We start from the raw sequence: 24597 nt of genomic DNA on the forward strand, positions 1-24597 counted from the left end.
CTCTCTCAAAATAAACTTAAAAAAATAAAGAAGGAAATAATAAAAGGTACTACTAATAAATCTAAATCTAAAATTACTATGTGAGTATTAAGAGTTGTTCCTTTTAAACCAAGATACATTTTGAAAAGCAATCAAGCAAGAAATTTAAAATCTACCACACACTACATATAAACTGATTATTTAGGATACTTGCCCTTGAGATATACAGTATTACATAATGAATAGTTTTTATGACCCACTTAGCTAAATAAGCTCATGTTTCTTCTCATTTACAGAAGAGTTATTTAGTTTGGCTGATGGATGTAGATTTTTGGTTTTATGAAAAAGAGTAATTGAAGATACTGCAGAAAGCCAAGAATTATATGGGCAGATGATATGCCATTTACTATTAGTCTTTACAAACAGCTCTCTAAGAAAACAAATCTTAACCTTGTGTATCAGTGTTACTCTCTTGTTTCTGTGTAAGGATTTTAAGTATACTTAAGAATGGGATTAGAGTCAATTCTGTGACAAATAAAACAAGTTCAGCTGCTGTCAAACAGATAAATACAATCTTAACTATATGACTATCAACAATCTTTCTAATAAGGCTACTGCAATATGGTATTTAATCCTAGAGAGTATTTTCAAATATCATCTTTTCTCGTCATCGAGCCCAATTCCCATTCCCTTCAATATTTATAGAGAATTCTATTTATTTATAATTACAGTCAGAACTCCAGGTGTGGAGAAAATGTGTGCTACCACTGCTAAAGAGATAATTTTTTTTTCATGAGATAATTTCCTCCATTATTCTTAAATCTATTTCATAGCTACCCATTTGCTTATCTAAAGTTTCTTGACAACTTAAAAGGCAAGATTATGTTAAACATATAAGCTCCAATTCCTGTTCCCCAGAAGTTTGTAGCTAATATTATAGAAATTACTAGTATAGACAAGATGGAGTTCAGGAGGTTAGTCACAAAACTGAGTGATATAGGACATAGGTACTCGGCTGTGAACACAGCTGTGCTGACAGCTCAGAGCCTGGAGCATGCTTCAGATTCCGTGTCTCCCTCTCTCAGAAACAAACAAACAAACAAACAAACAAACAAACAAACATGTAAGTAAGTAAGTAAGTGAGTGAATGAATGAATGAATGAATGAATAAATAAATAAATAAATAAATAAATAAATAAATAAATAAATAAATTTCTCTACCATAAAATGAGACAGCAGAATGATTTTTATTGCAGGGTATCTTGCTAAAAAATTTTCATATTTTTAAAAGGATATCAAAGGCATCATTTTCTCTTCACAAATCCAAAGCTATTAATAAACTACTTTTTATAAATATTTGAATACATATAGTATGCAAAGAAATGTATCAAATACTGTGAAAAATGTAAAATTATAGAAAAGGTGTGGTTGGTCCTTCCCCCAAGAGACTTACAATTCACTGGAGTCAGCACACAGATCTCTTAAAATGTTCCTTCCTCTTGAGATACAAAGAGAGTGGGGAAGTATCAGAAAACATTTATTCATCTCCTAAGTGTTTACCTGGTCTTGTAGTGACATCACTGGATTATTTTTGGTAGTGTTGATGTGAAGAACATGGTATTTATTCTTTGCACAAAGGTCATAGGCAATATTGGTAAAAGAGGTGCTTGCAGTTTTGGGGACTCTGTTATAAATGATCACCATATCCTCCTCCTCATCTAGCGCTGCCTCTTGTCGAGGACCATCCATTGTATGTCGCTGCTCAATTTCTCGAACTTCATGTCTTGCAATAGCCCTTTCTGCAAAGAAAAACAGATATGAACTAAGTTTTTAAAGACAATGAAAATAATTTTTCATTTCTAGAACATAATTTTCCTACTCAAGAAATGGGTAAGAGTACTTGAAGAAATGTTCTGAAGACCCAAACCTCAGAATTACCTTTGAAGGATAATACATATGCATATACAGAACAAGAGAATAAACAGTCATCAAGTTTAGAATACCAAAGACCAGAGATCAGTGTAGTTCAAAAGTCACTCTACATTCTAATAGAATTTCTACAGCCTGAATTCATTCCCAAACACACAAAGACATATTGCATGGCATACTAAACTTCATGGTAAAAAATGCACTTACAAAATGAGTCATTTATAATTTAAGCAGAGATTCTGAAATTTATTACTTAGGATTTAATTACTCCCTGGTTTATCAAAATGTAGCAGGACAGTGGTTATAAATGCTAGAGTGATTTTTGGTAACAAGAGGAAAAACTACATCATCACAAGCCCTTTTTCATTTTTGGTGTTGCATTACATTCTAAGTCCTGGCTGTTCACTCCTTAAATTCTACGGTTCATCTAACTCAAATCACTACCACATGGTTTGAAAAGCAGTTACCTTTTGCATTCTATTACTATTACTCTCTATTTAATATAAACTTTAGCTTTGAGGTTTTTTTTTTTTTTTTTTTTTTTTTTTTTTTTTTTAGAATAAGGAAATAAGAAAGGGGCAAGAGAGAAAAGAGGGGATAAAAACCTCTACCAAGATGACAAGTTACCTTGCACAGAGACAGCTGCCCACACACACTATGCACCTTCCTACCACCAGATCTCGGTGCAAGCTGTCTCGCTTGAACATTCTTCCATTTCCCCCATACCCTAATGCTGCCTGGTGAACTCCTCAACCTCCACATGGAATTTCATCATCCCTTGAAGGCAAAGCATTATCTCATCTCCCTAATTAGGTAACATCACACACACAATGCATGCATATGTACCACATACCACATGTCTCATACTAATCAGAGTTGTGATTTTTTTAATATTAAATGTATTACTGGTGTCTGTCCACCATAATGCCGACAACTTAAAATGACACAAAAAAGCAATGAGGTATATAATTACAGTAACAAGCATAGGCTTCAAATACTGTCAAACCATATATCTTATATTTTGGTTCAGAAGACACGGTCACCACCACATTATAGAAAGTATACTCTGAGCTCAGGATTCACATTCATAAGACTTGAATAGAAGTTCCAAGCCTGCTACATATTAGCAGTGGGCTTTCCAAAACAGGAGGAGAAGCCCATATACTCTATATGTATATGCATGTGTGCACGTGCGTGTGTGTGTGTGTGTGTGTGTGTGTGTGTGTGTCCACATTCTATATGTATGTGAATACATGTGTTCATTTTCCCTTGGGAGAGTTAGATGGGAATGTGCAAAGAAGGAGATGAGCTTAATGTTGAACATATCACTGAATTGCCTGGGACCATCCAGGAGATGTTATGTAGATAATTGGGTACATAGGTCAAGGGTTCAGAATATACATTCAAGTAGAAGAAAGACATCTGGGAAAACCATGGAAATGAATGCAACTGCCTAGATAATCTAGAATATGTAGCATGGGAGAGAGACTCTGGAACAGAATCTTAGGAAATACCAACATTTAAGGAGCAAATAAAGACAATCTATAGAATGAGGCTAAGAAGAAACAGAGAAAGGAAGCACGGTAGACTTTTAAGAAGCATATGCCACATGATAGAAAGCATAATATTTTTCAAATCGACAGTGCTTCCCAAATGGATCTATAAATCAAGGTAATGTGTGAGGCTATAAGCATCTACACAGGATTTGGAGGTTGTCTCAGGTTAAACTCAAAGAGTATTTATTGAGAACCTACACACGTTATTATATTCAATAATTTTTAAGAAATCTTATCTCCCAAACAACCTCAAACTGTCATCATAGTCTAAAACTATTATGATATTGTTATGTACACACACCGCCCTCTTTCCACAAAGGAAAATAAAACAGTGCTGCTGTCATTCAGGTGCTGACAGAAGCGTGAGAGGTCTCCTCTAGCAGCCCAGACATGCATAAAATTGCCTTTAAGAGATTCACCTACAAGCAACAATGCTGAATTTACTTTCACTAGTTTTTCTAAAACCAAGTATTTGGAAAAGAAGATTTTATGTGCTGTTTCACAACTGGGTACCCATTCCATCTACAGAATACATAATGACAGAATATATAAAGAGATTCTGTAATATTAACAGTTTTTGTAATTATTCCATCTACTTATAAAATTTTACATACTCAATCACTGCTGTGAAAATTAGCCACAAAATTAATTAAAAATATTTTTAAAAAGGGGTGCCTGGGTGGCTCAGTTGGTTAAGCATCTGACTCTTGATTTTGGCTCAGGTCATGATCTCATGGTTCATGAGTTCAAGCATTGCATCGGGCTCTGTGCTGACAGTGTGGAGCCTGCTTCAGATCCTCTCTCTTCCTCCCTCTCCCCCTTCCCTGCTCGCTCACTCTCTCGCTCTCTCTCTCTCAAAAATAAACTTTTAAAAAGAAGTTATCGTTTTGTATGTGGAATTTTTTTAATTATTATTTTAGAGAGCAAGCAAGCACAAACATGGAAGAGGGGCACAGAGAGAGAGAGAGAGGGAGAATCTTAAGAAGGCTCCACACTCAGCACAGAACCCAATGTGGGGCTTGATCCCATGACTATGAAATCATGACCTGAGCTGAAATCAAGAGTTGAACACTCAAATGACTGGGCCATCCAGGCAACCCTGTGGATTTTTTAGTTTTTAAAGTTATAAAACTCTAGCCAGACCATGAAACATGTTGTAAAAATTAATCACTGTTCTTGGTTCATCATGTGTACTAAATTATATGCATTGTATATTGAACACAACTTTAAAAAATTTCTATAAAAACGTGCAAATATGGGAGTCACTACTTTCCTCATTTAAATAATATATTTATATGCACGTTCTATTTTTCAAGTGTTTTTATTTTGCTTTAACAAACACGATAATTAGTAACATAGTGTTATGCCTAAACATAAAATGATAAAAAGTGTGGAAAATTAAGAGGATTTTTATTAGTAATGTTTGTTTATAGAATCAAATCTCACTTAGTTGAATAATAACAGTAATAGCTCTTGATGGTAAAATACTCTCTCTTTCCACCTGTGACAAATGTAAAACCAGTAAACGGGTGTTTGCAATATAGCCATATTCTTGACTTGCTAAGTATTTGACAGTTCAAAGTCTTTTTTTTTTTTTTTTTATCAAAGATGCTCTGCATCTAGTTAGTACAGCTTCTTCTGAGACTCTCTTAAATCAGTGGGGAAGCTTTATTAGTTACAGCACATTTGCAGTGCACTTAGAGAATGTAGGCAGTATATTTAAAATCATTACAATGCTTTTTTGAAGTAACGTTTTCTTCATGTTTGAGTAATGAATTACAGAATCTGCTATGCAAGCTATTTCAGGACCACCACAAAACCTATCACCTCCAAACAACATGGGCACAACCTGAGAGTCATAAAATTACAGGTGGGTTAGGGACTACTGGCACTAAACCACCCGCCCAACACCAAAGATAGATGCTAAACTTCATGGCCATTCTAGTTCTTCAAGGCTCCCGTGCAAGGTGGCATAGACCTTGGCTCAATGAACCTTTCCATATGGCAGATTATCAACAAACTCAAGTCTTTTAAAATACTATTCATAACAGCAGTAATTACCTATTCCTGCACTGGCAGGGCATTAAAGGCCTTATTTAGTGCAAGAAGGTAATGATCAAGCTAAATGTGAAACACTATAGCTGCATTAAAAACACCAAACTAAATTCTACACATCACTGAAGTCACCAAGATGTATATACATCAGGCTACAGAAAAACTGATGAAAACAGAACTGAAGATTTAAAAAAAAAAATCATGTATCGTTTAATGACGATTGTTTTGAACATTACAGTTGTTTTGGGAAACACCCTTCTCTTTGAATGTGTAATTAAATGTTCAATGAACTAAATAATTTAAGCTACACATTTAAAGAGAAATAAGAGAAATTATATGGAAATAAGTTTTGTGGTTTATACAAATTAAAGGACCCACGAATATATAACTATCTCTCCCTGCCACAGCTCAATTCTGCAATGGTCTCAGCAGAAAATAAATACCTCACAAATGCCCCAAAAGTATAGTATTTCTGTACTGTGGGTAGCAGATTAGGACTTCAGGGAGAAAAGATATAGCAGAAGGAAAGAGCAATCCATTGCCTTGCTTTAAATACTGAAACTTCTGGGGGCGCCTGGGTGGCTCAGTCAGTTGAGCGTCCGACTTCGGCTCAGACCACGATCTCACGGCTTGTGTGTTCAAGCCCCGCGTCGGGCTCTGTGCTGACAGCTCAGAGCTGGGAGCCTGCTTCTGCTTCTGTGTCTCCCTCTCTCTCTGCCCCTAACCCACTTGCATTCTGTCTCTGTCTCTCTCAAAAATAAATAAACATTAAGAAAAAAATTTAAAAAAAAATACTGAAACTTCTGCATGTTAAACTGAAAAGTATATAGACAACAGGTGAATAATAAAAGGCAAAGAACACGAAGAAAAAAATTACCAAATTTTAATATTTATAAGAAAAAACCATACAAATTGGCAATGACATCATTAAAACTTCAGTAGATAATAAGCTAAGGTGCTTTATAAGAGATTTAAACTATATATGCATGATAGAGCAGAGTAAAAGTATTACTGGCATTATGATTTTTGGGGGTCATGGACTCCTTTGAGAATATGTAGAATACTGTGGACAGCCTCTCTCCAGAAAGACGGACTGGTACATTTTAGGAAGGGGGTGGTCTGTGACCCCAGAGTAACTACTCCTAAAAAAGAAAAAAACAAAAACCAAAAAACTCCCCAAACAGCAAGACTAACAGTAAACTGCCTTAGGGCGATAGTATATATATAGGAAAAAAATAGGTTATTCATAAGTAAGACCTGTAGGCAAAGAGAAATCACTGAAGAAACTGGCAGTGTCCATCTGAGAAATGTCTGCAGGTGAGGATGCAGGGCACAAAACTTGACCCATCAGGACCCCATGGCAAGTACACCTGTTGCACAGCTAGATAAGCGGGGCTCTAAGAGCTTGGCGCATCAAATAACTGAATTAAACTGGATCTTCAGTATTTTCTAGGGACAAATCTGAATTATGTAAATCCCCAAACACTGTTATGAAGTCTAATTTATTCCCCATAAAATGTGTGCACTATGCAAAGTAGGAAGCAACAAAGCTGCACCAAAAACAAGTTATTATGAAGCTATTTAACTGATCCTTTCTTCAGCAACACTCACCGTGAATGTACTGTCCAAACAAACACTATCTCATCTGCGTGGATGGAACATTTGGCAATCACTATAAATTACATAAAGTGGTTGTCTGATTGTATACATCATTTTCTTAAGAATATTTTTAGCTTGGATCACTCTCCTTGAACTCTTCTTCCTGAACTCAATCACATCATTTTCTTACGAGTATTTTTAGCTTGGATCACTTCTCCTCGAACTCAATCACTATGAGAACTGACCAAATAAATTTCTATATGAAAGGCTGAAGGCTGGACACTGAACACTGCCAAGTGCTTTCTTGTGTGGTTTCCAGGCAGTCAACAAGGGGTGCCTGGGCTATCATTAACACTTAAAAGTTTAAGTAGATCATCCTGTAAAAAAAGAAGTGATAGCACCTTTCACTTCAAGGGAGATGGAGTAGACCAATGTTTTCTATTCTTCTCACTATGTACAACTAAAAACCCTGGACATTATATATAAAATAACCACAAGACTCTAAGAAGGTGGAGGGAAAGTTCCTCTACAAAGTCCTACAGCTACCATGACATTAATAGTAAAAAACTGAAATTGAATGTTTTCCTTCTAATATCAGAAACAAGGTTTAAGGTATAATCTCATTACTTTTATTTAAAATAGTGTTAGAAGATCTAGCATTACCAACAACAACAGCAGCAACATACAGATAGAAAAAGAAGAAATAAAACTAACCCTATTTGAACATGATATGATTTTCTATGAAGACAATCACAAGGAATCTACAAAAACAAAACAAAACAATCCTAGAATAAGTGAGGTCAACCAAGTTCCAGGATACAAGATAAAAATACAAAACCCAACGTATTTCTATACTAGAAATAAACACATAGACACAAAAATGAAAATTACAAAATCATCTATAATTACACAAAAAGTACCCAGTTGTAAACCTAACAAAACATATAGAGGACTTATATGCAGAAATAAAGGTTGAAAACACCCAAAAGTTGTTGTAAGACATGAATCTACACATTTAAGCTCAATGAACTACAGGAAGGATAAACTCAAAGAGATCCACGGTGACACATTAAATCAAATGGTTAAAAGCCAAGGCCAAAATGAGAATCTTGAAAGCAGCAAGAAAAAAAACCACAACTGATTACATATAAAAGATCTGCAATAAGATTAACAGTATAAGACCAACAGTATTTTGGTCCACTTGATCGTGTCCCATAAGTTCCAAAGGCTCTGATCACTTTTCTTCACTAGTTTTTCTTTTCACTCCTCTGACTATAATGTTAAATGATCTTTATGTTCACTGATGGAAACTAAAAATAGGAATAGATCACTTGAGAAATCTGTAAAAACATGGAGGATGTTTTGAGATGTACTATCTTGGGAAAACTAAAGAAAAGATACGAAGAATTATCAGTTGGAGTCCCCATCTTCTATCAAAGTATTCATTTTAAGTGATTGAGAGGCATAAAGAGTTGTCTCGAAATGGGCTTACCCATGACTAACTATAATATTTCATATTTTTAAAATAGGTACTTGAGGAAAAAAGGTACTTCTATGATATTATCATTCTGTATTTAACTGTGCAGTTAAATTCCTTCTTAAAATAAAAACAAACCAAGTCTCAGACAACCAGTCAAAGGTGGAGCACAGGCTCTGGAGCCAGATTAACGTGGGAATAGTATCCTGACATCAGTATTCAGCTGGTGATCACTTTGACACCAAGTTTCCTCATCAGATGACAATAATAATGGGGCCTCTTAGGGTTTTTTTTTTTTTAATTTTTTTTAATGTTTATTTTTTGAGAGAGAGAGAGCACAAGCAGGGGAGGGGCAAGAGAGAGAGGGAGACACAGAATCTGAAGCAGGCTCCAGGCTCTGAGCTGTTAGCACAGAGCCCGATGTGGGGCTCGAACCCACAAACTGTGAGATCATGACCTGAGCCAAAGTCTGGCGCTCAACTGACTGAGCCACCCAGGCGCCCCTCTTAGGGTTTATTTTAAGAATCAAAACATGAGAATGCATATAAAACATTCACCACAGAGCATGCACAGAACAAATGATGCATATAAAGCACTTAAAATACATAATGAGAATTCCACATTAGCTACTACCAATATTATTATTTCATATAGGTGATTAGTATATTTCTCAGATTGATAATAAAAAAAGGTTGTAAGGATTTCACATTTTTTAGGGGCGCCTGGGTGGCTCAGCCGGTTGAGCTTCCGACTTAGGCTCAGGTCATGATCTCACAGTTGGTGGGTTTGAGCCCTGCGTTGGGCTCTGTGCTGACAGCTCAGAGCCTGGAGCCTGCTTCAGTTTCTGTGTCTCTCTCTCCCTGCCCCTCCCCCACTCATACACTGTCTCACTCTCTCAAAAATAAATGTAAAAATTAAAAAAAGAATTGCACATTTTTTAATTTGTGCAATAACTGTAAAACCTATAATCAAGTTTAGCAAGTACATTAAGTAAAATATAACTCATATTCCTTTAATTTAGTAACCTAACAACAAAAAGAATTATATTGGTGGTTATCGGACTGATGGGATATTTAATAGCTACTTTAATTTTCTTACCTAATCATCTCAAGAGCATTAACCAATATATTTTTAGTGGCAGTTCATCAGTGAGATTAAGTTTGGAAAGAAAATTTGATTTTTGTAATGTATTTTCATTAATGTTAAGAATTAATGTATAATTAATGCACAAGCATAATGTATATGTAAAACATGTATCTACAGGGCCTAGGAAAAGATACTGCATATAGAGGCATTCAATAAGTGCTTGTTAAAACTGCTGAGTTTATAAATGCTTTTGTTTTTAGTATTAATGAACTCATGTAAGATTTTGTGAGTACTTGCTTATTTTTGGTGATTTTTAAAAGTGAAGTTCTTATAACAAAATTAATCATTTCAAAGTGAACAATTCAGTGGCATTTAGCACATTCACAATGGGGGCAACCATCATACCTATCTAGTTCCGAAACACTTTCTTCACCCTCAAGGAAATCCAATACCCATTAAGCATTTCCCTCTCCACTCTCCCCTGGCAACTACTAATCTGTGTTGTCTCTATGGATTTACTTCTTCTGGATATTTCATTATGCAATATTGTGATAAAGATCAACAAGTATTATCCATATCCAAAAAACAATAAGCTGGTAGTGAAAGTTTAAGAGGAATTTTTATATGTAAACATTATAATATCTAAGCCCTCATTTTAAGTCTCCTAAGTGCTATTTTTTTTTCCTCCAAACTTTAAGATTTCCTTTCTCTTATACATCCAAGGGGAAATGTTAACTTACTCATATGGACACATACTGATTGTGAAGAAAGTACTCACATGGGCAAAGCCCCTGATTAATATTTCTCCAAAGAAGGTACACAAAATGATCAACTAACACATGAAAAAATGCTCAACACAATATTAGTCATTAGGGAAATGCAAATCCAAACCAGTTTACATCCCCTAGGATGGCTATAATTAAACCAAACCAACCAACTCACAAAGATGTGGAGAAATTGGAGCCTTCATGCCCTGCTAGTAGGAATGTAAAATGGTGTGATGATGGAAAAGCGCTTGGAGGCATACAACACTGCCTGGTGCATTTAGACCCTAAAAGTGGTTCTTGATAAGCTTAGAATATGGGAAAAAGGGTAAGGGCAAAGAAAACATAAGACAGGCAGTTGGGCAGAAGCCGGATCATAGTATCTTCATCACCACGTTGGGAATATGAACTTTTAAGTCAGCAGTTCTCAAACCTACTGATCTTGGAACTTCTTTATACGCTTAAAAATTGAGGACTTCAGAGTTTTTGTTCATGTGGGTTGTAGCTATCATTATCTTAGTAGAAATAAAAATTTATAAAACTTAAAATATTAATTCATTTACACATAACAATAAAACATGTTAGAAATAAATGATATATTTTTTGTGTTTTTCCAAAACAAAAAATCAGTAAAGGGTTTTTATATTTTTTGCACATTTTTTAAAAATGTTTGGCTTAATGAAAGAAAACTGGATTCTCATACCTGCTTCTCCATTCAAAATGTAAACATATATTCTTTGGATTGGAGTCTATGAAGAAAATCAGACTCATGAATATACATAGTTGAAAAAGGAGTATTTTAATAACTTTTGCAAACACTTAGGAATATTCTTTGACACTACATTAAAACTCAGCAAGTGTTGATTTCTTAAAGGTTAATTGCAATGTGATATAAAACTATATTGTTAAACTTTTCATACATTGTTATACTGATCTACCTTGTACTGTCACTTGGAAAATACTGGCTCATGGCATTATGTAGATCCTCCAAATGCTAGCACATTTAATTATACGATCCCCCCGCCCCCTAGCAAAAAAAAAATCACATTCATTATATCACCACCAGTCTCATAAGAAAAGTCTGTAAGTATTGGTAAGCTGTCATATTTGTGGTGACAGCCACAGTTTGTCAAATTTTATAATAGCAATAAATACCGTCAGTCAGTTGGTTTTCCTTGAAGTGACAAGTTCACTTTGTTTCTGAGAAAATGTCTGCCAACTACGCAAGTCTGAATAAACATAGTTTATCTGTTGGTTTTTCTTTCAAGTAAAAACAGTGTTCTATGAAAAAATGGCTTGTTGAGCTTACAATTCAAACAATCAACACAATTGTTTTTTCTCAAGACAATCATCGTACTTTGATACGCAGAAGCGCTTGGTATATCTTCCATTTTGTGTCACAGAGTATTAAAAGTATACATATACTAGTCAGGATTTAATAAGGTTAATGGTTTTGACTGCTTTATAAAGGACACCGTTATATGAAAATGACTTTGTTCTGTAACTATCATCAAAGTGGTAAAGAATACAAAGATTAAATAGTACAATCTGATGTCATGACTGCTTTTGTACCATGAGCACAAATGGCAACTAGTGAAAAAGGCAACTAACATCTCAGAATTATTATGGAATAGTTGTGGACTACTTTGTGAACTCCCTGAAAGGGTCGTGAGAACCCCTGACACCCATGGATCACACTTTGAGAACTTCTTTGCAAGCAACGTAGAGACATTTTTGAAGAGCTTTAAGTAAAAGCCCTTACAATCCCTCCACGATGCAAGGTTCTATGAAGCGTCACTTTATAGGGTGATAGCCCTGGAGTTGAGTATTAATCAGCTGAAGACATAATGGAGATTAAGACCCAAAGGAAAGCAGCTGCAATACGGATGAAGCCTGGGAACCCAGAAGAGGTTAAGGCTTTTTTTCTAAGCTATACTGAGGAGGAGGATGGTACCCTTCACTGAGTTTGGAAATTAGGAATAGGAAGAAAAGCAATTGGGGTAGAAGAGGAAAGGAATTCAAGACATTTGGAAATCTACACTGAAGTTCAAACTGATAAATCAAGTATGTAGGGGGTATGTTGAAGAGTCTATTTCGTAAGGGCTTTTATTTCGAGCTTATTATATAAGAATACTACCAAGCCTGACAGGTGTAGAAGACAGGATAGAAAAAGCAAAAGAGCAGAAAAGATGATCTGAACTAGAAAGTGTAATGTGGCAGCTGTTCTCTCCCAGCCCCATGGACAGCCATATACCCAAGTGTTTGGGTTGGAAAAAGGAAATACAGGACAATGATAAAGGAACTGTTTCTATTTTTTTAAGTTTATTTATTTTGAGAGAGAGAGAGAGAGAGAGAGAGAGAGAGAGAGAGAATCCCAAGCAGGCTCTGCACTGTCAGCACAGAGCCAGATGCAGGGCTCAAACTCACAAACCCTGAGATCATGACCTGAGCCAAAACCTAGAGTCAGATGCTTAACCCACTGAGCTACCCAGGCGCCCCAAGGAGCCGTTTAATGAAGGGCTCTGTAATACAGAGGCGTACTATTTTAGTTAGGGAAATAATAAGTACTAGAATACATAAAATTTCAATCATTTACCATAACAGAAGTTTAGTTCTTATTCAAGTACCAATGTGTGTTCCAGACTGGTAGATGGCCTTTCATACAATGATTCAAGGAGTCAGCTTCCTTCCTTCTTGTAACTTTGACATTTCTCCAAGAACTCAAAGTATTTTGCATCTAGTTAGCAGATGTGGGAAGACAGAGTGGAGAAAACACAGTAATTTCCCAACTATCTTGGCAAACACTAGTCATATGGCTATCCCTCGCTGTAGGGGTGGTGGTAAAAAATTGAGCCTTGGGTGGGCAGCTGCTTCCTAGCAATAAAGACATACTATGAGAGGGAAAGCATGAATAGTTGTATAGTCAGCCACCTCCCCACAAAGGCACACGAATCAGATTCACAAGTGATAAAGTATGACACGGATCGAGAAGGATACAAGAATTTTCTCTATTTCTGTATGGAACATAGCATCAATCTTGGCACCATGAGGGCTCTACTTTCTGACATTTCCTTTTGGGGAAGCAGCAGAGACAATGATGCTTGATTGGAGATGGTTGTTCAGTTGACAAAAAGTTGATAGGGCAGATGCTTGGAGACAGAGGGGGGTTCTACCTTTTTTTATTTTTTTCCTTAACACATTTGAGACACCTCTGGAAGATTTCCAGAAACATCAGAATGACATTTTAATGGAGAATAAGGTCTTGTGTGAATATCTGGGATCAAGACCATGTGAAAAACAGATTATTAACTCTGATTCCATAAATGTCCACAGGGCTACTGTGAAGAAAACTTGGATTATGAGTTTTAGACATAGGTGTCTATGGAACGTCTAGTCAATAATGTGTAGGTTGCTGGGGCGCCTGGGTGGCTCAGTCGGTTAAGCGTCCGACTTCAGCTCAGGTCATGATCTCGCGGTCCGTGAGTTCGAGCCCCGCGTCGGGCTCTGGGCTGATGGCTCAGAGCCTGGAGCCTGCTTCCGATTCTGTGTCTCCCTCTCTCTCTGCCCCTCCCCCGTTCATGCTCTGTCTCTGTCTCAAAAATAAATAAACGTTAAAAAAAAAAAATTAAAAAAAAAATAATGTGTAGGTTGCTGAAGACATACAACTCACAGGAGAAATTTCTGAAGTAAAGACAGAACTTTAGGAGTCACAACATAAAGGCAGCAGCTGATGTCAAGGGAGTGAATGAGATCATGAAGATAAAGTAGAGTTAAAAATAAAGAGCATCAAGACAGAATTTTAAGACCATCAGCCTTTGATCTAAAGATTTATTTTACTAACACTACCTAAATATATGTGCAATACAACCCAAACGAATCTTAGAATATTAGTGTAAAATCATGTGTTTACCTGTTTACCTACTAATAAACATCTTAAATGTTTCTGACCACACTGTCCACTTTTAAATACCCATTTTAACTCACTTCAACAGGTAAAGCAATTTTAAGACCTATATCCTTGGCTTTACATCTTACTAATATGCCTATGGAACACTTTTTTTTTTTTAATTTTAAAAATGTTTATTGATTTATTTTGAGAGAGAGAGAGAGAGAGAGCAAGCATAGGAGTTGCAGACAGAGGGAGACAGAATCCCAAGCAGGTTTCACACCATCAGTAATAGAGTCCAACGTGGGGCTCAAACTCATGAACCACGAGATCATGACCCAAGCTGAAACCAAGAGTCAGCCGCTTAACCAACCTAGCCACCCAGGCGCCTCTGGAATGCCTTCTGGGAACTTGGTGAGTTTTGTAATTCAGAAAGCATATATTTGGGCCTTATTACTATAGGATGCACTTTATTAAAATAAATCTCTGCTAGCATTCTTTTTAAAAGTAAAAATAAAGATGCAATAATATGAAAGATGTAAAAGTACAAAGTTAAGTTATTCAGGGAAGACAAAAATTGTTCCTAAAATGTAAACACTGGAGGAAAATTACAATAGGAGGAACTCAACTACATGTAAACTTTGTAATCCAGCTAAAATATTAATTTTGATATTAAACTGGCAGGAAGATTCAGAGGTTTCCTCCAATTTTACTGTAAGTCCAAACTGCCATTAAAATAGATGTGCTTTGATTACTGAATACCATAGCAGGAAAACTAAAGCATTTTCAAAATCAAGAAAGAAATGCCAATACTATCTACAAAGCTGAATTATTTTCACATTTCAACAACTGCACCTGGTGCTCCATTGACTAGTAAGTAAAAAGAATAAGGAAATAACTTGGATTCAACTCCAGCTGGGTTTGGAGATCATTAACTAAAACCTAATGCAACAGCTGTCTGAAAATTAGAATTCGTTATGCTGAAAACTTGCCATTATTTCACTACAGCTTGGTGTACGTCATACTGTAAAGGAGCAGTTTTGAATTTGAGCATGTACCAGAATGACTTGCAGGATTTGTAAAATATAGATTCCTGCCATCCTACCTTCTCCAGTTAACTAATCCTCAGGGCCCAAGAAAAGTGCATTTCTATCAAGTTCCCAGGTGATGCTGGTATGATGGTCCAGGAACCGAGAAATCATATTATATAGAGTATTTCTTTTGGTTTATGAAAAGACAGTTTTAGAATATCCTTTTTTTCTATGTAAATAGTTCATTGGTATTCCCATTAATTTGGAATTTACAGCAATTTTTGAAATAGTTTAGATCTGTGAAAAATAACGCTACTCAACTTCATGGTATAAACTAGTTGTAAGCGGTGGAGGGGGGGGGCGTGGTGCCTGGGTGGCTCAGTCAGTTGACCACTGGACTCTTGATTTCGGCTCAGGTCATGATCTCACAGTTCGTGAGTTCAAGCCCCATGTCGGGCTCTGCGCTGACAACGTGGAGTCTGCTTGGGATCCTCTCCCTCTCTCTGCCATTCCCCTGTCTGTGCTCTCTCTCTCAAAATAAAGAAACAAACTTAAAAAAAAAAAAATTAAACCTGTTGTATGGGTATTCTAGTCAAGATAGTCTTTAACTGATGGGACTGATTCTTCTGGGCTAAGTGCATGTCCCATCTCCCTCACTGCTCCCCACCAACCATTAGGTCTCCTAAGGCTGGGCAGTCCCTTCTTTCAAGGATGCTATAACCATCATTATGGGAGGCATATAGAGAAATATTTTAAATGTTCTTGAGAATAAACTGTTTTGTTACCAAACCCAATGAAATGCAACATTTATTAATTCTGACTGGCCTTCACTGCCCCCATCCTTTTAGTTTGAAATAATAAGATTTGGATACAACCAGTAGTTCAAGAACCAATGTTAAAGGTATTTATTTTGCAGGATTCTACTACAGATGAAGAAATTCTGATCAGATAACGGTTTCCAGTCTTAGCTTGCTAAAATATCAACTGAAGTTCACATAGACTAGATATGGCCATTGTCATTAATTTTTATATTTTAATAACAAAGAGTTTTGATATTCATTTTTATATCTTACAGTTTCATACCTTGAGATATGGATACATTATAGCTTTTTAGATGAATTCATGCTTTTAATAGATCTTTAAAAATCAGTTACAGATTTTAAGATTCTAGAAAAGTTAATTTTTAAGCACCAATTTCCAAAATTCTCCTACTTTACTTATGTCTTATATAACAAAAACTCATTATCCAGCATCCTGTTAACTAGAATTCCTTACTAGCTGATGATTCAACGTGCCCAATGCAACGATGATTGGTATTCTCAGTGATAACCAAAGATGCAGGAAAATTCTAGGCAGTAGTATCCATCAGTGAAGACCAACATTTAATCACTTGGATCTTAACACGTGTTTTATTGTATTTTAATTATGTGAAACATAGATAATCCAAGTATTATATGGATAAGATTCTCAAGTAAGTACAACATTTTTTATCTTGTTGAAAAGCAAACATTTCCCACACACTACTACTAATGGTCATTTTAATATGTATTTTAAAACAACTTACTCAAAACTGACCTATTTTATAGTCATCTTATTCTATTTGAATCAGGCAAACATAAATAAATACATTCTAGTTCACACTGAGACCAAGGAAATTGTAGAAACTAAAAAAATCATGGTAGAATTAATGTGACTTTTTGGCAGAGAAGTGGGGTGGAAGGAGAGGAAGCACAAGTTTAAAAAAACTATTTTCTTTCTCAAAAAGAAGGTGATGACCATTACCCAGCAAGAGAGTAGGTAATAAATTTGCTTAATGAAAACAACATGGTATTACTAAATTAAACCATACAGAAGGTAGAATTCTTTACTGAGCAATCTAAGAAAGAAAAATTTTTTAAAAAGAAGTGATTTGATCCCTACTAACTTAGCAATTTATACACAGCATAGTCAAAGCTGAAGCTACATACATGTCAAGCCTGTTTCCTCCAGGCTTGATATTCTAGGTTTGTCATACCTAATCCTCAGGGCTTTTTCCTCTGATGGTACCAAGATTGTGTGAGAAAAGGCTAAGAAGCAGAGAAGTTAGAGATTAAAGGGGTCAAATAACCATGGCGGCACCATGGTTTCCAAACCTATGAGCTAAGAACCCTATGGTGAGTTATATATGTTATCTTAAAATAGATTTCAGGGCATAGGCCTGGGGCAATACTGGGGATGAGTATTTTTAAAAAGCTCCCAATGTGATAGAAGATTCTGGGTGACCTAAAGACTATACCAATATGAGTCATTACAAAGCATACTAGAAAAACACTGGAACCTGGTTAATATATTTTTGTTAATTTTGGTTTACGACCCTCTACATATCATTCACCATTTTACCCTTATATAACTAACATATTACAGAAGAATTCTCTATAGCACAATTTCTCATCTTTGGAGACCATGTGATTTCTAAAGAAGTCCCACCTTGTTCTCAATTTTGGGCTTTTTTTTTTTTTTTTTTGGTGGCTGAAGGTAAACTGGAAATAATAAATCTAAATAAAACAAAGTGGTCTTAAGGACAATTAAAATTTAGGAACAAGGTTTGGGCACCTGGGTGGCTCAGTCAGTTAAGCATTTGACTCTGAATTTTGGCTCATATCATGATCTCACAGTTCATGAGTTCAAGCTCCATACTGAGAGTGAAGAGCCTGCTTGGGATTCATTCTCATTCTCTCTCTCTCTCTCTCTCTCTCTCTCTCTCTCTCTCGCAATATAAATAAGTAAACTTAAAAAAAAAATCTAGGAACAAGGTTACCTGATGGGGTCTACCAAATAATTCAAATTCATAAATCCTTATTTATAATTATGAAAGCTAGTTGCATATTAAGAGCAAATAATTTATAAACTACAATGAAAAGGCAAAGATTGTCAAACTGGGTAAAAAAAGCAAGATTCAACTATATCCTGCCTACAAGCAACCTACCCTAAATAAAAAGAAACAAATAACTTAAAAGAAAAAAGATGGAAAAAAAAACATTTATCATGCAAACATAAATCAAAATAAAGCTGGAGTAATCAGATTAATAACATGGATTTCAGAAGAAAGAATACTGCTAGAGAAAAAAGGTTATTCCATAATTTATAATAAAGGGGTCAATTTATCATGCAGACATAACGACCTTAAAACCCTGTGCATCTATAAGTCTCAAAAGACACAAATAAAAAACTCACAAAAAAACTAGACAAATCCACAAGTATAACTGGTTATTTCACCATTATGCTCTCAATAATGGACAGCACAAGTAGATAGAAAACCAGTAAAGACATAGAAAACCTGAACAATACTATCAACTAACTGACCAACTGGTATTTATAGAACACTCCAACCAGAATGCAGACACACATTCTTTTCAAGTACACCTGGAACTTTTAACAAGATGGACCATATTTTGTCTTAAAAACAAGGCTTGATAAATTTGAAGGAATTCAAATCATACAAAGTATGTTCTCTGACTACAATGGAATTAAATTAACAAAATAACAGAAAAGACATTAGAAAAGTGCACTAATATTTGAACTAAACAGCAAGCTTCAAGTAAATTAGGAAATTAGAAAAGGAAATTAGAAACCAAAAAGGAAATTAGAAAAGCATTTTGAACCTAATAAAACTTAAATATACTGAAATTTCTAAGACGTAGCTAAAGCAATGCTTACAGGGAAACTTACCATATTAAAAAAGAAGGAAGGTTCAGGGGTGCCTGGGTGGTTAAGCATCCAACTCTTGATTTTAGCTCAGGTCATGATCTGACAGTTCATGGGATTGAGTCCCATACTGGGCTGTGCATTGCCAGTGCAGAGCCTGCTTGAGATTCTCTCTCTCCCTCTCTCTCTCTGCCCCCCCCCCCCCGCCAATCACTTGCGCGCTCGCTCTCTCTCTCTCTCTCTCTCTCAAAATAAATAAACAAACCTAAAAAAAAATTTTTAAAGGAAGATCTAATATCAATGAACAAGCTCTGTCCTAAGAAACTAGAAAGAGTAAATAAAAGCAGAAATCAACAAAACAGAGAAAATACAAAAAAAAAAAAAATCAATAAAAACTGACAAATCTGTAGCCAAACTAATATGACAAAAGAAGAAAAGACAAAATTATCAATATCTGGAATAATAAGCCACTATAGAATATAAAGGAATATTACATATAAACAACTCTATGCCAAGACAACTTAAAAGAAATGGCCAAATTCCTTGGTAAACAAAAATTAACAAAGCTCACTCAAGTATAGATAACTGAATAACCTTTTATCTACTAAGGAAGTCAAATCTGTAGACTAAAAACCTTCCCACAAAACAAAGAAACATCTTCCCAAAGATAAAGCAATGGGCTCAGATTGCTTCACTAGGAAATTCTACCAAACAGTCAAGAAAAATACCAACTCAGCACAAACTTAAAGAAAACTGAAGAGAGAAAACACTTCCCAACTCATTCTGTGAAGCCAACGTTACTGTGATACCCAAAAGGAGACAGATATTACAAGACACTACAGAGCTGGAAGGGCAGTGCAATGAAGGGCTAGGTGGCAGGATCTCACAGGCTGACTAGTACCTTCTCTGCCTTGCTTGTATGACCTTTAGCAAAATCTGAAATGGCAGGTGGTAAGGCTGGGAAGGCTCCCAAGGCCAAGACAAAGGCAGTTTCCCACTCGTGGAAAGCCAGCTTGCAGTTCCCAGTGGGCCATATTCATGGACACCTGTAATCCAGGACCACCAGTCTTGTACGAGTGGGCATGACTGCCTTGGTGCACAGCACAGCCATCCTACTGTACCTCACCGCAGAGGTTCCTGAATTGACAGGAAATACATCAAAAGAATTGAAGGTAAAGTGTATTACACCTCCTCACTTGCAACTTGCTGTTTGTGGAGACGAAGAATTGGACGCTCTTATCAAGGCTGTAATTACTAGTGGTGGTGTCATTCCACACATCCACAAATCTCTGGGAAGAAATGACAACAGAAGACTGTTTAAAGGATGCATGGATTCCTTATTATCTCAAGACTCTAAATACTCTTTTTTTTTTTTTTAATGTTTATTTATTTTTGAGACGGAGAGAGACAGAGCATGAACAGGGGAGGGTCAGAGAGAGGGAGACACAGAATCTGAAACAGGCTCCAGGCTCTGAGCTGTCAGCACAGAGCCCGACTCGGGGCTCAAACTCACGGACCGTGAGATCGTGACCTGGCTGAAGTCGGCCGCTTAACCGACTGCGCCACCCAGGCGCCCCTCAAGACTCTAAATATTCTTAACAGCTGTCTGGTGTTGGTGATTCCAGGGGACTGTATCTCTGTGAAAAACACAATTCTGCCTTGTAACTCCATTTGGTCAAGCTGGAAGTTTAATTAGCTTTCCAACCAACCAAATCTCTGCATTCAAGTCTTAACCATGTTTAAGTGTAACTGCGGCTTCAAAAAAAGCTATTGAGGGGCACCTGTGTGGCTCAGTTGGTTGAGTGTCCGACTTCAGCTCTGCTCATGATCTCACTGTTCATGAGTTTGAGCCCCGCATTGGGCTCTGTGCTGACAGCTTGGAGCCTGGAGCCTGGAGCCTGCTTTGGATTCTGTGTCTCCCTCTCTCTCTGTTCCTCCCCTGCTTGTGTTCTGTCTCTCTCTCTCTCTCTCTCTTTCTCCCTCCCTCAAAAATAAATAACGATTAAAAAAAAAATTTTTTTTAAGCTATTGATTCTGACTGAAGTAGTGCATTTTTGACTTGACTGTTTTTTATTATTATTTTTTTTTTTTTTAATTTTTTTTTTTCAACATTTTTTTTAAATTTATTTTTGGGACAGAGAGAGACAGAGCATGAACGGGGGAGGGGCAGAGAGAGAGGGAGACACAGAATCGGAAACAGGCTCCAGGCTCCGAGCCATCAGCCCAGAGCCTGACGCGGGGCTCGAACTCACGGACCGCGAGATCGTGACCTGGCTGAAGTCGGACGCTTAACCGACTGCGCCACCCAGGCGCCCCTTGACTTGACTGTTTTTAAACAACTGTTTGGATTTTAATTGTGAGGCCGAAGTTACAGTAACAAACATTTGGTTCTATACAGGCATTATTTCCACTCCAGTGGATAAGCTCAATAAAGATTATATGCCCCATCCCCCCCCACCAAAACACTATAGAACAAATCCCAGACAAACACAGAGGCAAAAATTAACATTTAGTTAAGTGAGTACAATACATAAAAGGATAATCATCCTACCCATGTGGGAATTCAAAGTTGGCTTAACATTTGGAAGTCAATGTAATTCATCATATTAACAAACTAAACAGAAAAACCATATGATCATCTTAATACATGAAGGGAGGGGCGCCTGGGTGGCTCAGTCAGTTAAGCATCCAACTTCAGCTCACATCATGATCTCAGGGCCTGTGAGTTCAAGCCCTGCATCCGGCTCTGTACTGACAGATCAAAGTGTGTAGTCTGCTTCATATTCTATGTCTCCCTCTTTCTCTGCCCTTCCCCAACTCTTGCTCTGTCTCTCAAAAATAAACGGTAAAACAACAACAACAACAACAAAACACATGGAGGGAAAGCATTTGACAAAATCCAACATCCATTCGTGATCAAAACAAATCAGCACAGAAGGTATAGAAGAGAATTTCCTCAGTGATAAAGGGAGACCTTTGAAAAGTCTATAGCTAACATCATTATTGAAATACTGGGTGTTTTTACCCTAAGATTAGTAGTAAGGCAAGAGTGTCCATTCTCACCACTTTTATGCAACACTGTCCTGGAGGCTCTAGCCAGTGCAGTAAGGTAAGAAAACGAAATAGTGGCACATAAAGAGCAAAAAGTAAAACTGCCTTTTGCTGCAGAAAGCACAGTTGCTCTGCAGAAATTCCTAAGGAATCTACAAAAGACCTAGGAGAATTAATGAGTTTAGCAAGGTTACAGGATACAACAATCAGTAACACATGACGATTTATTTCTATACACTAATAACAATCATATTAAATTTTTCAAAACTACCATGTAAAATACCATAAAAATATGAATAAATTTTCAAAAAGATACATAAGACATAGTAAGACATTATAAAACATTGCTAAGGAAAATCAAATAAGACCTAAATAGAGAGATACCATGGTTCATGGTTGAAAGACTATTATTAAGATGTCAATTCTCTCTCGAATTTATATATAGATAGGGGCGCCTGGGTGGCACCGTCGGTTAAGCGTCCGACTTCAGCCAGGTCACGATCTCGCGGTCCGTGAGTTCGAGCCCCGCGTCGGGCTCTGGGCTGATGGCTCGGAGCCTGGAGCCTGTTTCCGATTCTGTGTCTCCCTCTCTCTCTGCCCCTCCCCCGTTCATGCTCTGTCTCTCTCTGTCCCAAAAATAAATAAAAAACGTTGAAAAAAAAAAAAGAAAAAGAAAAAAAAAAAAAAAAAAGAATTTATATATAGATATATAATCAAAATCTTAGCGGGCATCTTGGTATAAATATTAGTTATAACACAATCATAAAACTTACATGGAAATGCAAAGGCTCTAGAACAGCTAAAACAACTTTTTAAAAGATCAGAATTGGAGAACTTATAGTAATTTATCTCAAGAATTATTATCAAGTTACAGTAATCAAGACATTGTGGTATTGGTGTAAAGACAGACATCGAGATTAAAGAAACAGAACAGTTAATCCAAAAATACAACCACACATACATGATCAATTTATTTTTTACAAAGTTGGCAAGGCAGTTCAATGGAAAAGCTGATCACTTTTTCAACAAATGATACAGGAACAATTGGATAGCCATAAGTTTAAAAACATACTTCATAATACGTGGAATTCTCACTTCACACTACATAGAAAAACAAAATCAAAATGGAACATAGACCTAAACATAGGAACTAAAATTATAAAACTTCTATAAAAAATATAATCCTAGTAACTTTGGGTTTGGATTATTTCTTAAATATATATCCTAAGCAAAAACTACAAAAGCAAAAATCAATACATTCAACTTCACTGAAATCAAAAGACACAAAAATTAAAAGGAAAGCCACAGAGGAGGAGGTAATATTTGCAAATTATATAACCAACAAAAGCTCTGCATCTGGTATGTAGAGAAAACAACCAATCTCATTTTTTTTTTTGAACGGACAAGATTTGGACACTTCCCCAAAGGAGATACAGATAGAAGATAAGAATGTGAAGAGATATTCAAAATTCCTACTCATCAGGGAAAAGAAAATTAAAAGCGCAAGGAGATAACACATGACTTATATAAATGGCTAAAATTAAAGAATGACCATACCAAGTCTTTACAAGAATGTGGAGAAAATGGTTCTCCTGAACAGCTGGTGGGAATGTAAAATTGGACAACTACCCTGGAAAACAGTTCGAGAGTTTCTTAAAAAGTCAAACTTACATTTGACCACAGAACCCAGCCACTCCATACCTACGTACTTAACCAAGAAAAATAAAAATGTATACCCAAAGTCTTGTAACCAAATGTTCACCTTTATTTTTAATAGTGCCAAACAGAAAACATCAATATGTTCATCAAATAAATTACTAAACAATTGGGGGTATATCCATACAATGGATTACTACTCAGTAAAAAGGAAAAGACCTATTGACAAATACACCATGAATGAATTGCAAATATTGTGCTAAGTTAAAGAAGCCAAACCCCACTCCCCCCCAAAAGAATACATACTGTACTATACAGTAACAAAGAACAAAGCTGCTAGTTACATAAAGTTCACCATTCGGTCAACTGTTCATTCCCAAACTAGATTATAACACGTTATATTTAATATTTTAATTGTATAAATCAATGATACATGAGTGCAAAAACTAAGAGTGCTGTTGCTTCCATGAAAATCAAACGGGATACTGTGGGAAGGCCAAGTAAAAATTGCTCTTGAATCCGATATCGACAAGACAATTGCAAAAGACTTGAGAAAAAAATCTGGAGATCTAGCTTGCTTTGCAAAGGATTAAGTTTTTTTTGTTTTTTTTTTTTTTTTGGTTACTTATTAAAGAAGCCCAAAGTGGAAAATACAGACTAAGTATTATAGTAAGTGTGCTTTATAAAACAAAAATAATGTGGAACTCCCACAAGCAGATTTATAGTCAAAGAAAAAAAATTTAGGGGCGCCTGGGTGGCGCAGTCGGTTAAGCGTCCGACTTCAGCCAGGTCACGATCTTGCGGTCTGTGAGTTCGAGCCCCGCGTCGGGCTCTGGGCTGATGG

At 36.3% G+C, this 24597-nt stretch overlaps 1 protein-coding gene and 1 pseudogene across 4 annotated transcripts in view; one reads left to right on the top strand and one right to left on the bottom strand.

The window, feature by feature from the left end:
- The window catches only part of HS2ST1 (heparan sulfate 2-O-sulfotransferase 1), a 175490-nt gene that overhangs the window by 35928 nt on the left and 114965 nt on the right, over positions 1-24597 (bottom strand). For 3 of the 4 annotated variants that reach the window (XM_058716694.1, XM_058716695.1, XM_058716696.1), the window contains one exon: positions 1540-1778. In XM_058716694.1, coding sequence (XP_058572677.1) covers positions 1540-1778 — 239 coding nt within the window. Of the gene's footprint in view, positions 1-1539; positions 1779-7832; positions 7854-24597 lie in introns of those variants that run through there. The other variant, XM_058716697.1, reaches the window with a different exon arrangement.
- LOC131504431 (histone H2A.Z-like) lies at positions 19988-20367 on the top strand (annotated as a pseudogene).

This window comes from Neofelis nebulosa, chromosome 2 (genome assembly GCF_028018385.1).
Source record: "Neofelis nebulosa isolate mNeoNeb1 chromosome 2, mNeoNeb1.pri, whole genome shotgun sequence".
NCBI classification, from domain to species: Eukaryota; Metazoa; Chordata; class Mammalia; order Carnivora; family Felidae; genus Neofelis; species Neofelis nebulosa.